Genomic DNA, 14,428 nt, shown 5'->3' with positions numbered 1-14,428 from the left:
TGTAATCTCAGCTACTCGGGAGGCTGAGACAGGAGAATTGCTTGAACCCGACAAGCGGAGGTTGCAGTGAGCCAAGATCAAGTTATTGCACTCCAGCCTGGGCAACAATGCCAAAAGTCTATTTCAAAAAAAAAAAAAAAATTGCGTTTTGGATGTTGTCCATTATAGTAACTGGGAGCTCCATTTGGCTATTTAAATTTAAATTAATGAAAATCGGGGGGCCGGGCGCGGTGGCTCAAGCCTGTAATCCCAGCACTTTGGGAGGCCGAGGCGGGTGGATCACGAGGTCAAGAGATCAAGACCATCCAGGTCAACATGGTGAAACCCCGTCTCTACTAAAAATACAAAACATTAGTTGGGCATGGTGGCACGTGCCTGTAATTCCAGCTACTCAGGAGGCTGAGGCAGGAGAATTGCCTGAACCCAGGAGGCGGAGGTTGCAGTGAGCTGAGATCACGCCATTACACTCCAGCCTGGGTAACAAGAGCGAAACTCCGTCTAAAAAAAAAAAAAAAAAAAAAAAATAGCCGGGCTCGGTGGCTCAAGCCTGTAATCCCAGCACGTTGGGAGGCCGAGGCGGGTGGATCACGAGGTCAAGAGATCGAGACCATCCTGGTCAACATGGTGAAACCCCGTCTCTACTAAAAATACAAAAAATTAGCTGGGCAGGGCGGAGCGTGCCTGTAATCCCAGCTACTCAGGAGGCTGAGGCAGGAGAATTGCTTGAACCCAGGAGGCGGAGGTTGCGGTGAGCTGAGATCGCGCCATTGCACTGCAGCCTGGGTAACGAGCGAAACTCCGTCTCAAAAAAATAAAAATAAAAAAACAAATAAATAAAATAAATAAAAATAAATAAAATAAATTAACGAAAATCTAATAAAATTTAAAATTCAGTTCCTCAGTTACACAAACTACATTTCAAGTGCTCAGTAGCCACATATGGCTAAAGGCTACTATATATGACATTGCAGAATAAAACATTTTTCTCCTTAGTACTGTAGCATAAAAAAAGACCCCTAAAAAGTTTTTAAAAAGACATTTATTTCATTATAGGAAGTTCCGTTAGAGAGCACGGGACTCGAATGACCTTAACTATTTCCTTTAACATTCTTTGAGGGTGGGAATGATTGAAATGATACACACTAGGTGGGGCAGGTTTGGGATCTAAAGGCTGGGAATGGATGCCATCTGAAAGGCAGGACTCTGGATGGGGTGGGATGAAGGATGGGCTGGGATGTTCCCATTCAGAGCTTCTCACTCTAGTGTTCCCCTATCCACACTCCAGGCAAACTGCGGCATGTGCTGAGCATGGATGGCTTCCTCAGCTACCTCTGCTCTAAGGATGGAGACATCTTCAACCCAGCCTGCCTCCCCATCTATCAGGATATGACTCAGCCCTTGAACCACTACTTCATCTGCTCCTCTCACAACACCTACCTAGTGGGGGATCAGCTTTGTGGCCAGAGCAGCGTCGAGGGATACATACGGTGCAGTGGTGGTAGAGAAACAGTCCAACTCATGAGAGGGACCATGTAGGAAAGTGAGGAGAGCCGTCAGTGTCTAACAGATGGGGACAGTGTTGCGGGGGTTTAGGGGCTGAGGAGCCCTAGATACCTGGAACCCTTGGAGGAGATATTGAAGACTGGTGGGAGAATGGTAATGAAACCGTATGGGTAAGGGCCGGGCATGGTGGCTCATGCCTGTAATCCAAGCACTTTGGAGGCCAAGGCGGGCGGATCACCTGAGGTCGGGAGTTCAAGACCAGCCTGACCAACATGGTGAAACCCCGCCTTAAAAAAAAAAAAAAAAAAAAAAAAAAGAAACCATATGGGTAAACAGAACTTCTCTTTCACAAGCTATGAGACTCGGGAACTCAGAGGCCCTGACAGACTTATATTGAACAAATAAATAAATTGTTGAATGGAAGGCAATAGAGAATAGGAGTTTAAAATATAAGTTCTAGAGTGAGACCATCTGAAGTCATATCCTAGCTCCCTCACTTGGTACTCTGGGGCTATATTTTTTAAATTTTTTGAGACCAAGTCTTGCTATGTCTTCTGGGATGGAATGCAGTGGCGCAATCTTGGCTCACTGCAACCTCTGCCTCCTTGGTTCAAGCGATTCTCCTGCTTCAGTCTCCCTAGTAGCTGGGACTACAGGCTCCCACCACCACGCCCAGCTAATTTTTTGTATTTTTAGTAGAGACAAGGTTTCACTCTGTTAACCAAGATGGTCTCGATCTCTTGACCTCGTGATCTGCCCACCTTGGCCTCCCAAAACTCATGCTGGGATTACATGTGTGAGTCACTGTGCCCAGCCTCTGGGGATAAGTATTTAACCTCTAATAGTAAGTTCCATTCCTATTTATCCATCTATGAAATGGGGATGGTAACAGTGCCTATTCTGTCTGGGTTGCTGTAAAGAGATAATCCATAAGTCAATAGCTAATGAACAGTAGCTGCTTTTATTGTGACTAATCATGGATTAGATTGAATAGTCAAGATCTCTTTGTATTGCCAGCAACTGAACTAGTAGCTTCAAGGGACACAATGATGAGTGGAACATATAGTTTCCACCTTAGGAAGTCTAGCTGAGAAATTAAGGTGTAAATTTACTGAGAGTTTGAATAACCAAGGTGTTGTATAGGAATCAGACACTGTGGCTTATGCCTGTAATTCCAGCATCTTGGAAGGCCTACGGTAGGAGATCGCTTGAGCCCAGGAGTTCGAGATCAGGCTGGGCAACACAGTGAGACTTCGGCTCTACAAAGAATACAAAAATTGGCCAGGCATGGTGATGTGTGCTTGTAGTCCCAGCTACTTGGGAGGCTGAGGTGGGAGGATTGCTTGAGCCTGGGAGGTCAAGGCTGCAGTGAGCCATGATCGCACCACTGCACTCTAGCCTGGGTGACAGATTAAGACCCTGTCTCAGCCAGACATAGTGGCTCACGCCTGTAATCCCAGCACTTTGAGAGGCCAAGGCGGGCGGATTGCCTGAGCTCAGGAGTTCATGACCAGCCTGGGCAACATGGTGAAACTCTGTCTCTACTAAGACACAAAAAAATTAGCCAGGTGTGGTGGTGTGTGCCTGTAGTCCCAGCTACTCTGGAGGCTAATGCAAGAGAATCGCTTGAGCCTGGGAGTTGGAGGTTGCAGTGAGCCGAGATTGCGCCACCACACTCCAGCCTAGGCAACAGAGCAAGACTGTGTCTCAAAAAAATAAAAAAAAATAAGTAAATAAAACCAGAACACCAAAAGCATCATGAGGCAATGTGTGATAGGTTGCTATGAAAGGACTGTGAGTCGGGTGGGCTGAAGTATGGGTGGAGATCAGCATGAGCTTGCACCAGTGTCCCCGTGGACAGAGAAGGCTCTATGCAGACGTAGCTTGAAGGGGTCTGGATGGGTAAGTGCTGGTTAGCACTGTTCTCTCCAGAGTGGGGAGAGAGTCCCTAGGTAGATCAGATATTGACCTCTCCTATTTCTGGGGTGGGGGGTTCTTTCAGGGCCCTGAAACGGGGGTGCCGCTGCGTGGAGGTGGATGTATGGGATGGACCTAATGGGGAACCTATTGTTTACCACGGACACACCCTGACCTCCCGCATCCTGTTCAAAGATGTCGTGGCCACAGTAGCACAGTATGCTTTCCAGGTAGTAGTCCCAGGTTGGGGACACTGGTGAGGCCAGAAGGACTGAGGGAAGAGCGACCAGCTCTGGGTCTGGGGAGGGTGGAGTACAGGGGAAGTTCCATCAAAAGAGGATTTAACTGTAACTTGTCAGCCAAATATTAAAGGCTGATTATGAATAAGTGCTGGACATGTTCCTAATAATTAGTAGCTATGGAGGCAAGTCCTTATGGTTAGAAACTATTACTTCTAAGCCGGGCGCAGTGGCTCAAGCCTGTAATCCCAGCACTTTGGGAGGCTGAGGCGGGTGGATCACGAGGTCAAGAGATCGAGACCGTCCTGGTCAACATGGTGAAACCCTGTCTTTACTAAAAATACAAAAATTAGCTGGGCATGGTGGCGCATGCCTGTAATCCCAGCTACTCCGGAGGCTGAGGCAGGAGAATTGCCTGAACCCAGGGGGCGGAGGTTGCGGTGAGCCGAGATCGCGCCATTGCACTCCAGCCTGGGTAACAAGAGCGAAACTCCATCTCAAAAAAAAAAAAAAAGAAAGAAACTATTACTTCTAACAAATTCTATCACCCTTCTGGAAGAGGGTGGATAGGAGACACAGAGATAGTGGTGAGTAGGGCTGAAGAACAGGAATCTGGAGAATGAAAGCATGAGAGTGCAATGTGAACACCTAACCAGGGAATGTGGCCTGGCCTTCCCACTCAGAGCCTGAAAACTGGCATGTCAGACTGAGCACGGGCATGAGATTTGGGATCCCAAGATGCGAAAATGTCTTCAGATGTGGACAGTGTCCCGGGCATGGGTGCCAGACCCAGCAAGATCTCACTGAATCCTGTGATGGAGTTGAGTTTAGCCATCAGGGTACCCATTTGAGTCAGTAAGTAGGGAGGCCTAGGAAGCAGGTACTTGGAGAAGTAGGTTGCAGTGTTTTAGAACGCTCAATCCAGGCCAGGTGTGGTGGCTCACGCCTGTAATCCAAGCACTTTGGAGGCCAACGCAGGTGTATCACCTGAGGTCGGGAGTTCAAGACCAGCTTGACCAACATGGTGAAACCCTGTCTTTAAAAACAAAAAACAAACAAAAAAAACCCCTCTGAATCCACCATTCCCTCCCCTCACCACCAGACATCAGACTACCCAGTTATCTTGTCCCTGGAGAACCACTGCAGCTGGGAGCAGCAGCAGACCATGGCCCGCCATCTGACTGAGATCCTGGGGGAGCAGCTGCTGAGCACCACCTTGGATGGGCTGCTACCCAATCAGCTTCCCTCACCTGAGGTAGGGACACTGTTCCTCCAGCCCAGGCTCTGCTATGGCTTCTGTATTCCTCCATCTGGGCTCCTTCCTCTATGCCCCTCTGTTCCCTTCTTTCTATCCTCGGATGGCCCATCTTGCTCTTTAATGTCCTTAGATCCTTGGAGACAACTTTTAACTTTAAAAAAAATCTATGAACACAGAATTCTATTTATAGTTCTCTATGTTTTAAATCAACAATTTATGTTATTTCTTTTCTCAATGGAAGATCTTGATTTTTTTTCCTGGTAGCTCATAGTTGTGGAGTATACAAACAATATAAAGGGAAATCTCCCCTCCCATCATAATCCCAACCTCTCCCATAACAACCAGTTATCAATAATTTTTTTTTTTTTTGAGACGGAGTTTCGCTCTTGTTACCCAGGCTGGAGTGCAATGGCGCGATCTCGGCTCACCGCAACCTCCGCCCCCTGGATTCAGGCAATTCTCTTGCCTCAGCCTCCGGAGTAGCTGGGATTACAGGCACGCGCCACCATGCCCAGCTAATTTTTTGCACCTTTAGTAGAGACGGGGTTTCTCCATGTTGACCAGGATGGTCTCGATCTCCTGACCTCGTGATCCACTCGCCTCAGCCTCCCAAAGTGCTGGGATTACAGGCTTGAGCCACCGCGCCCGGCTTTTTTTTTTTTTGAAATGGAGTTGCACTCTTGTCACCCAGGCTGGAGTGCAATGGTGCAATCTCAGCTCACTGCAACCTCCACCTCCCGGGTTCAAGCGATTCTCCTACCTCAGCCTCCCGAGTAGTTGGGATCATAGGCATGCACCGCCACATCTGGCTAATTTTTGTATTTTGGTAGATACGAGGTTTCATCACATTAGCCAGGCTGGTCTCGAACCCTTGACCTCAGGTGATCCACCCTTCTTGGCCTTCCAAGGTGCTGGGATGACAGGTGTGAGCCACCACAGCCAGCCCTGATTTTCAAGTTATGTTTCTTTTTCTTTCTTTCTTTTTTTTTTTTTTTTTTTTTTTTTTTTTTTGAGATGTAGTCTTGCTCTGTTACCCAGGCTGGAGTGCAGTGGCACGATCTTGGCTCACTGCAACCTTCATCTCTCGGGTTCAAGCGAGTCTCCTGCCTCATCCTCCGGAGTAGCTGGGATTACAGGCACATACCACACACCTGGCTAGTTTTTGTATGTTTAGTAGAGATGAGTTTTCACCATGTTGGTCAGGCTGGTCTTGAACTCCTGACCTTGTGATCTTCCCACCTTGGCCCCCAAAGTGCTTGGATTACAGGTGTGAGCCACCGCGCCCAGCCTCAAGTCATCTTTCTAAAGGCTTTCCCACAATAAGATTATTCAAAAAGATTATCTATTTTCTTCTCATATTCTTAGGTTCTTTATACTGACATGTAAATCTTTAATCTATAAGAAATAGTGTGTCAAATGTGTGGTAGGAGACCATATATATTATTTTCCATATGGATAGAGATGTTAAAAGTTTGCTTAACAATATGGGAATTCCAATTGTCTTTATCAATGAGTTCATCTCTTCCCTTGGGAACTGCAACCACTCACTCACTTCTTCTGCCTTTGAGAACAATGAAACCAGCATGATTCCCAGGAAGACCCCAAAGCAGACAGGTAGACAGGCCCCTTCATTTTGGTCCTCTAGGAGCTTCGGAGGAAAATCCTGGTGAAGGGGAAGAAGTTAACATTTGAGGAAGACCTGGAGTATGAGGAAGAGGAACCAGAACCTGAGCTGGAGGGTGAGCAGGAGTCAGAATTGGTGCTGGAGTCCCAGTTTGAGCCTGAGCCCCAGGAGCAGAATCTTCAGAGTAAGGACAAAAAGAAGGTAAGCCAGGAGTGATCTTCCTGCTGTGGCATTTAGTCAACTTGCACAAGCTGAGGGCCTGTTTGTGAAGGGATTAGAGCCAGGCAAGGTGCAGGGCCAAGGAGCAATGACCTTTCGTCCCAATGAAGGAGATGTAAGAATGCATACATGGCATCACTGTATATTCTATATTGCCATATACAGGTATATTGCAGTGGCTTTCCAACTTTTTTGGGCCATACATTTTTTTTTTTAATGAAATCTTATACAAAATAGATAAATGCAGAACTATCCTAATTGAAGCACCCACTTGGCTCTCTCCTGGGTGTCCCAGTGACTCCTGAGGCATTTTTGTACTTCTCGTTTTTTTTTTGAGATAGAGTCTCATTCTGTCACCCAGGCTGCTGGAGTGCAGTGGCGCGATCTCGGCTCACTGTAACCTCTAGCCCCCAGGTTCAAGTGATTCTCCTGCCTCAGCCTCCTGAGTAGCTGGGATTACAGGTGCCTGCCACCATGCCAGGCTAATTTTTTTTTGTATTTTTAGTAGACATGGGGTTTCACCATCTTGGCCAGGCTGGTCTTGGCCTCCTGACCTTGTGATCCACCCGCCTCGGACTCCCAAAGTGCTGGAATTACAGGCATGAGCCACCGCTCCCGACCTTCTTGGTCTTCTTAAAGGCCAGTTTAAAAACCAGGGATGAGGTTGTGTGTGTTTGTATGTGTAACATTATTGGGCATAGTTAGAGAAAGCTTCTTGGAAAGGGTGAGTGTTAGGAAGAGCCAGCAGTAGCCAGAGGAGCAGGAAGGAGAGTGCTTTGAGGTGGCGAAGGTGAAGGCTCTAAGAAGGCTGTGCTAGGTGGTCCATCTCCCTATGGGGAAGGGAGGCAGAGGAGAAGGGATGCCATTGGTGGCGCCTCCAAGATCCCCGTTTGAAGTCTGCCTTTCTCCCTCTTGTGCACTGGCGTGGCTCACTCAGCTGACTGACTCCTAGCTTATCCTCTTCCTTCTGGGGCTGTGGTGTCTAACCTGCTGCCATGTCTAGGGATGGAAATGGGAATTCAGGAGACAAATCCAAAGATATTACTCTGGGACCCTCACGTCCTTCCAGGTGTGACTTCCATGACCATTTGCATACCTTGGCACATCTGTCTGGATTCATGTACATCTTGACCAAAGATGATTCTTCCTTTGTTTTAAAAGAGAGGGAGGGAGAATGATGCCTCTCTGTTCAATAATAAATTAAAAACCTGTTACCCAGGATATACCATAGAGCAAACACAAGTCCAGAGGCTGACGCTGATCCCAGCAGTACATGCAGACTGCCTTTATTCCCACTCCCACCCCCAGGTTGTGACGTGCCCGCTGTTTTGTCCGTCTATCTGTTGTCAGATTACGGCCCAGGCTACTATTTCCAAGCCTGAGTCCCTTCTCTTGTCCCAGCAGGTGAGGCAGGAGGGAGAACACAGTGGGGAGGCAGTGGGCAGAGGCTTAGGTTGGATGGCTATTAGCTTCTCTCAGACTGCTGAGGGTTCAATTTCATCTTCTTTTCCATCTTATCTCCAGAAATCCAAGCTCATCTTGTGTCCAGCTCTCTCTTCCCTGGTTATCTACTTGAAGTCTGTCTCATTCCGCAGCTTCACACATTCAAAAGAGCACTACCACTTCTACGAGATATCATCTTTCTCTGAAACCAAGGCCAAGCGCCTCATCAAGGAGGCTGGTCAGGACCAAAATGGAGGATGGGGAGGGAAGTGGGATGGATAGGTTCAGGCCTGAGAAACTGGCAGGTAAGTCCCAAGAAAAAAGACAAGGTAGCTAAGGAGAGATGAAGGACTTCAGAAACTCCTCAGAGCAGGCAAGGGCAGAGGAGTTATGAATGGTGGCTCAAGGCTCTGGGGGGAAGAAGGCTGAGAACATGGTCTGGATGGAACAGAGTGGAGAGGCACACTGAAACTTTCTGGAGCCAGCTTCAGTTGCTGGAAAGAAGAGTGAAGTGGGTAGGCAGTGTCCTTGGGACCAGGGAAGTGGGAAATTCCACCCCACTTCCATCTCTCTATACCCTTTTACAGGCAATGAGTTTGTGCAGCACAATGCTTGGCAGTTAAGCCGTGTGTATCCCAGTGGCCTGAGGACAGACTCTTCCAACTACAACCCCCAGGAACTCTGGAGTGCAGGCTGCCAGATGGGTGAGGAGGCCAGCAGGAACTGGGAAGAGGGAGTGGAGGAGGAGCAGGTGGGAAGTAAGTTCTCTAGTGCCAGGTTGCGTTGGGGAATGCTCAAGAAAATTGCTAGGCTGAAAGGCCGGGCACGGTGGCTCATGCCTATAATCCCAGCACTTTGGGAGGCCGAGGCAGGTGAATCACGAGGTCAAGAGATCGAGACCATCCTGGTCAACACGGTGAAACCCCGTCTCGACTAAAAAAAACAAAAATTAGCCGGGCATGGTGGCATGTGCCTGTAGTCCCAGCTACTTGGGAGGCTGAGGCAGGAGAATTGCTTGAACCCAGGAGGCTGAGGTTGCGGTGAGCCGAGATCGCACCATTGCACTCTAGCCTGGGTAACAAGAGTGGAACTCCATCTCAAAAAAAAAAAAAAAGAAAATTGCTAGGCTGAGAAATGCTATCAGTGGAGGTATTACCAGCAGGCATCTTATACCCAAGACCCCCATCTTCTGAACTCCCTGAAAGAGGGGCTAGAAGGCCTCCATGGTGAACTTGCTCTTCTTTTTTCCTGGGGCCCTCAGTGGCCATGAACATGCAGACTGCTGGGCTTGAAATGGACATCTGTGATGGGTATTTCCGCCAGAATGGTGGCTGTGGCTATGTGCTGAAGCCAGACTTCCTGCGTGATGCCCAGAGTTCCTTCGACCCTGAGAGGCCCATCAGCCCTTTCAAGGCCCAGACTCTATTAATCCAGGTACAGTGGAAAGAAACTGAGATATCTGGGATAGAAGTTGGGGAAGAGGTGGCTAGGCCTGACAGGAATGTAGAGGCTGGATAGCCTGTTTACAGTGCCTAGCTTCAAACCACAATTTCCTAATTTGGTAGTGTTGGGCAAGTTCCTTTACCTCTCCATACCTCAGTCTGCTCACCTGCAAAATGAGGGTAACACTACCACCTTCTTTATAGGGTTATAAGAGTATAGCAGTTAATATAAAGTCCTTACAACTCCAGGTACATAGAAAGTGCTATAAAAGAGGGCTGGCTAGGAGCGAGAGCTTACACCTGTAATCCTAGCACACTGGAGGCCAAGGCGGGAGGACTGCTTGAGCCCAGGGCAACAGTGAGACCCTTGTCTCTACAAAAAATTTAAAAATTAGCCTGACATGGTGGCACATGACTACAGTCCTGGCTACTCAGGAGGCTAAGGCTGGAGGGTCACTTGAGCCAAGGAGTTGCAGGTTGCTGTGAGCTATGACCACCCCACTGTATTTCAGCTTGGGCAAGAGTGAGATCATGTCTTTTCTTTTTTAGAGACAGTTTCATTCTGTCACACAGGCTGGAGTGCAGTGGCGTGATCTTGGCTCACTGCAACCGCTGCCTCCTGGGTTCAAGCAATTCTCCTGCCTCGACTTCCTAAGTAGCTGGGATTACAGGCATGCACCACCATGCCCAGCTAATTTTTTTATTTTTAGTAGAGACGAGGCTTCACCATGTTGGTCAGGCTGGTCTTAAACTCCTAATCTCATGATCCGCCTGCCTCAGCCTCCCAAAGTGCTGGAATTACAGGTGTGAGCCACTGTGCCTGGCCTGTGACCATGTCTCTTTGGAGGAAAAAAAAAAAAAAAAAAAAAAGAGGCTGCTATTATTAGCATGCCTACTTTCAAACTGTTAAGTTTCTACCTGGATGCATTTTTAACATTTATTCATTTATTTATTCATTCATTCAGAGACAGTCTCACTCTGCTGCCTAGGCTAGAGTGCAGTGGCATAACCTTGGCTCACTGCAACCTCGACCTCCTGGGTTCAACTGATCCTCCCATCTGAGCCTTCTGAGTAGCTGGGCCTGGCTAATTTTGTATTTCTAGTGGAGATAGGGTTTCACCATGTTGGCCAGGCTGGTCTTGAACTCCTGGTTTCAAGTGATCCACCCACCTTGGCCTCCCAAAATGATGGGATTACAGGTGTGAGCCACTGCACCTGGCCTTTGGATGCATTTTAAATTGCCCATAAGAGTACTAGAAGAAACCCCATGGAGGATAATATAAACCAAAAAGCTTCCCCTCCCCTGGGGTTGGGGGTAGGGTGGGGTGGGGCTGGGTTGAGCAGGAACTTGTGAGGTTCCAGAGCCCTGGTTACAGGTGATCAGTGGTCAGCAACTCCCCAAAGCGGACAAGACCAAAGAGGGGTCCATTGTGGATCCACTGGTGAGAGTGCAGATCTTTGGTGTCCGTCTAGACACAGCACGGCAGGAGACCAACTATGTGGACAACAATGGTGAGAAACTGGCAGTGCTGGGGAGGTGGGGGTGGGAGCATGATTAGTTTTCCTTCTAGTCTGCCTTCCATTAAGTATAGTCTGTTATTGCATGGACCCACATGGGAGGCAGTGTGGAACAGTACAAAGAATCCTGGCCCTTCACTTAAAAGCTCCAGTGACCTGGGCAAATTACTTGCTTACTCCGAGCCTTTTTCCTCGCCTGTAAAATGCTGATTGCTACCTAGATTAAACAAGAACACAGGAAAAGCAACCCAGTCAAGAAGATTGTCTTTTTTCTTCATTTCCTGCAACCCAGTCAAGAAGATGGTCTTTTTTCTTCATTTCCTACCTATCAATTCAGGTTTTAATCCATACTGGGGGCAGACACTATGTTTCCGGGTGCTGGTGCCCGAACTTGCCATGCTGCGTTTTGTGGTAATGGATTATGACTGGAAATCCCGAAATGACTTTATTGGTCAGTACACCCTGCCTTGCACCTGCATGCAACAAGGTGAGCCAGCCCCTGTGACCCCTGACCAATACTCCAACTCTGGCTGCCTTCCTAATGCTGTCCTCCTGGCCCTTCCAGGTTATCGCCACATTCACCTGCTCTCCAAAGATGGCATCAGCCTCCACCCAGCTTCCATCTTTGTGTATATCTGCATCCGGGAAGGCCTGGAGGAGGATGAGTCCTGAGTTGGGCACTTCATGGGAAGAGTTGGTGTGCTGGCTTTAGATAGTGAGAAACACCTGGAAGGCTGCTCTAGAGAACAAATGGAGGTGGTGAAACCAAGCTTTGGATTGTGCATTCCTAGGCACAGAATTACCTCCTCTTTCCTAACAAGCAGATCTGGGACCTCATTTCCCACCTTTTTTCTCTCTTCTTTTCTTCCCTTCCCTTGTTTTCCTAAGCCTTTGGCATCTTTCCTGCCCTTTCCCTTTGTGTACTCTATACTGGAGTTCCCTTCTTTCTCTTGCTGTAGGCTCAATCCCATACCAACATCTACGACTGGTATTTCCCATCAACTCTTGCGAAGGCAGATTGCAACTAGAAATTCAAAAGGGTTTGGAACAGAGAAACCCCAACTTTACTCAAAGCCCAAAGCCAAGGGAAGGACAAATAAAGGCCCAAGGCTTCCCAGGCAAAAATTAGGGAGAGACTTGACCCCAGGACTGTACTATGACTCTCAAGAGAACACTGCACAGCACTCACAGTCCCCACTCGACTGCTTCCTCCTTAGCCCCAATGGTATAAATACATCTCTCTCCAATTTGACTTGAGTATGATCTGTCACTGTTGGGCAGGAAGGGGAGGTACAAGGGTTGTGGGGACATCTGGGTAGTTTGGAGGAAAACATAGAGAAAGAAAAGGTTCCCAGGAGACCTCTTGCATATGCTACACAGGAAGGACACAGAGTATGGCTTTTAACAATCAGGGAGGCCGGGCGCGGTGGCTCAAGCCTGTAATCCCAGCACTTTAGGAGGCCGAGGCGGGTGGATCACGAGGTCAAGAGATCGAGACCATCCTGGTCAACACGGTGAAACCCCGTCTCTACTAAAAATACAAAAAATTAGCTGGGCATGGTGGCACGCGCCTGTAATCCCAGCTACTCGGGAGGCTGAGACGGGAGAATTGCCTGAACCCAGGAGGCGGAGGTTGCGGTGAGCCGAGATCATGCCATTGCACTCCAGCCTGGGTAACAAGAGCCAAACTCCGTCTCAAAAAAACCCAAAAAAACAAAAAACAATCAGGGCAGGCTGGGTGAGGTGGCTCATGCCTGTAGTCCCAGCACTTTGGGAGGCTGAGGTGGGCGGATCACAAGGTCAAGAGATCAAGACCATCCTGGCCAACACAGTGAAACCCTGTCGCTACAAAAAATACAAGAAATTAGCTGGGCATGGTGGCTAGTACCTGTAGTCCCAGCTACTTGGGAGGCTGAGGCAGGAGAACTGCTTGAACCCAGGAGGCAGAGGTTGCAGTTGAGCTGAGTTTGCACCATTGCACTCCAGCCTGGTGACAGAGTAAGATTCCATCTTTTAAAAAAAAAAATCAGGGCAAAAGGAGACGAAGGGTGGGCTGTGTTGTTCCAGCCTTCCTGAAGAGTCTGCCTGGAACCATCCTGGTTTATGTGTGTTGTCCCAGCACAATTATTTTTATTTATTTATTTTTTTTGAGACAGTCTCGCTCTGTTGCCAGGCTCCAGGCTGGAGTGCAGTGGTGCAGTCTCGACTCACTGCCACTTCCACCTCCTGGGTTCAAGCATTTCTCCTGCCTCAGCCTCCCGAGTAGCTGCAACTACAGGTGCACGCCACCATGCCCAGCTAATTTTCTATTGTTTTGGTAGAGACAGGTTTCACTATGTTGGCCCAGATGGTCTCGATCTCTTGACCTTGTGATCCGCCCGCCTCGGCCTCCCAAAGTGTTGGGATTATAGGCGTAAGCCACCGCTCCCGGCCTAGCATAATTATTAATAGTACCCGCTTTAGTTTTCCCAGTGTGTCCCAGTTTAGATCATCAATTATATAGCAAGGCACTATAGCATTATACTATGAGGCACTTAAAGAATTCTCAACTGGAGATTCTCCTTGCTAGTCATCTGCCTTTCCATAGTATCCTTGTGCTTCAACAGCTTAATGCAGCTGCTGAGACAGTCTGAGGATTGATGATGAGCTAAAGCTGCTTCTAGGAGGCTTTAGTGGGTAGCAATCCTCCCTCTACAGATACAGGTAGACAGAGGAGCTTGGAAGTAGGGAGCAGAGCAAGGGCCAAGACAGGCTCAAGGACAGGGAGAAGGCAGACCTAGGCCTGTTTCAGAAGCAATACTAAGTGAAGATGGAAGGAGGCAAAAGCGAGGCAGAGGTCTGAGAGGGGACAGAGTTGATCAAGATGACAGCCTGGAAATGTTAAGACAGGGATTTGGATGAATCTATAATGTAGTAACCACTTTCTATTTAACATGCTTTATAGAGCATTAGGCACAATAGCACATGCGGTTAGATACAACTGTTTTGAGAAGATTCTGAAAGAAAATAGGACTTGACACAGTTAGAAGGAAAGAGAAGATGCAGTGGGTAAAATCCAGATCTTACAGCCAGGGACTTTGATGGAGTGAGGGTGAAGAAACTGTGAACTCACAGGTTAAAAACATAATGTATAGCAGTAAGAAATCAACATCAGAGGGCCAGGCACAGTGGCTCACACCTGTAATCCCAGCACTTTGGGAGGTCAAGGCGGGAGGATCACGAGGTCAAGAGTTTGAAACCAGCCTGGCCAACATGATGAAACCTC

General features: G+C 48.2%; 1 protein-coding gene across 6 annotated transcripts in view; it reads left to right on the top strand.

The window, feature by feature from the left end:
- The window catches only part of PLCD4 (phospholipase C delta 4), a 33,892-nt gene extending 21,477 nt beyond the window's left edge, over window positions 1-12,415 (top strand). For 2 of the 6 annotated variants that reach the window (XM_074399017.1, XM_074399015.1), the window contains 9 exons: window positions 1,286-1,487; window positions 3,506-3,653; window positions 4,762-4,914; window positions 6,563-6,742; window positions 8,285-8,441; window positions 8,791-8,907; window positions 9,465-9,637; window positions 11,022-11,157; window positions 11,501-12,415. In XM_074399017.1, the coding sequence (XP_074255118.1) occupies window positions 1,286-1,487; window positions 3,506-3,653; window positions 4,762-4,914; window positions 6,563-6,742; window positions 8,285-8,441; window positions 8,791-8,907; window positions 9,465-9,637; window positions 11,022-11,157; window positions 11,501-11,835 (1,601 nt within the window). In that variant the 3' untranslated portion in view covers window positions 11,836-12,415. The remainder of the gene's footprint in view (window positions 1-1,285; window positions 1,488-3,505; window positions 3,654-4,761; window positions 4,915-6,562; window positions 6,743-8,284; window positions 8,442-8,790; window positions 8,908-9,464; window positions 9,638-11,021; window positions 11,158-11,500) is intronic. The other 4 variants (XM_074399020.1, XM_074399019.1, XM_074399018.1 and 1 more) reach the window with 4 other exon arrangements.
- Window positions 12,416-14,428: the final 2,013 nt, after the last annotated feature.

This window comes from Saimiri boliviensis, chromosome 5 (assembly GCF_048565385.1).
Source record: "Saimiri boliviensis isolate mSaiBol1 chromosome 5, mSaiBol1.pri, whole genome shotgun sequence".
NCBI lineage: Eukaryota > Metazoa > Chordata > Mammalia > Primates > Cebidae > Saimiri > Saimiri boliviensis.
This window is presented reverse-complemented; position numbering and strand designations above follow the sequence as displayed.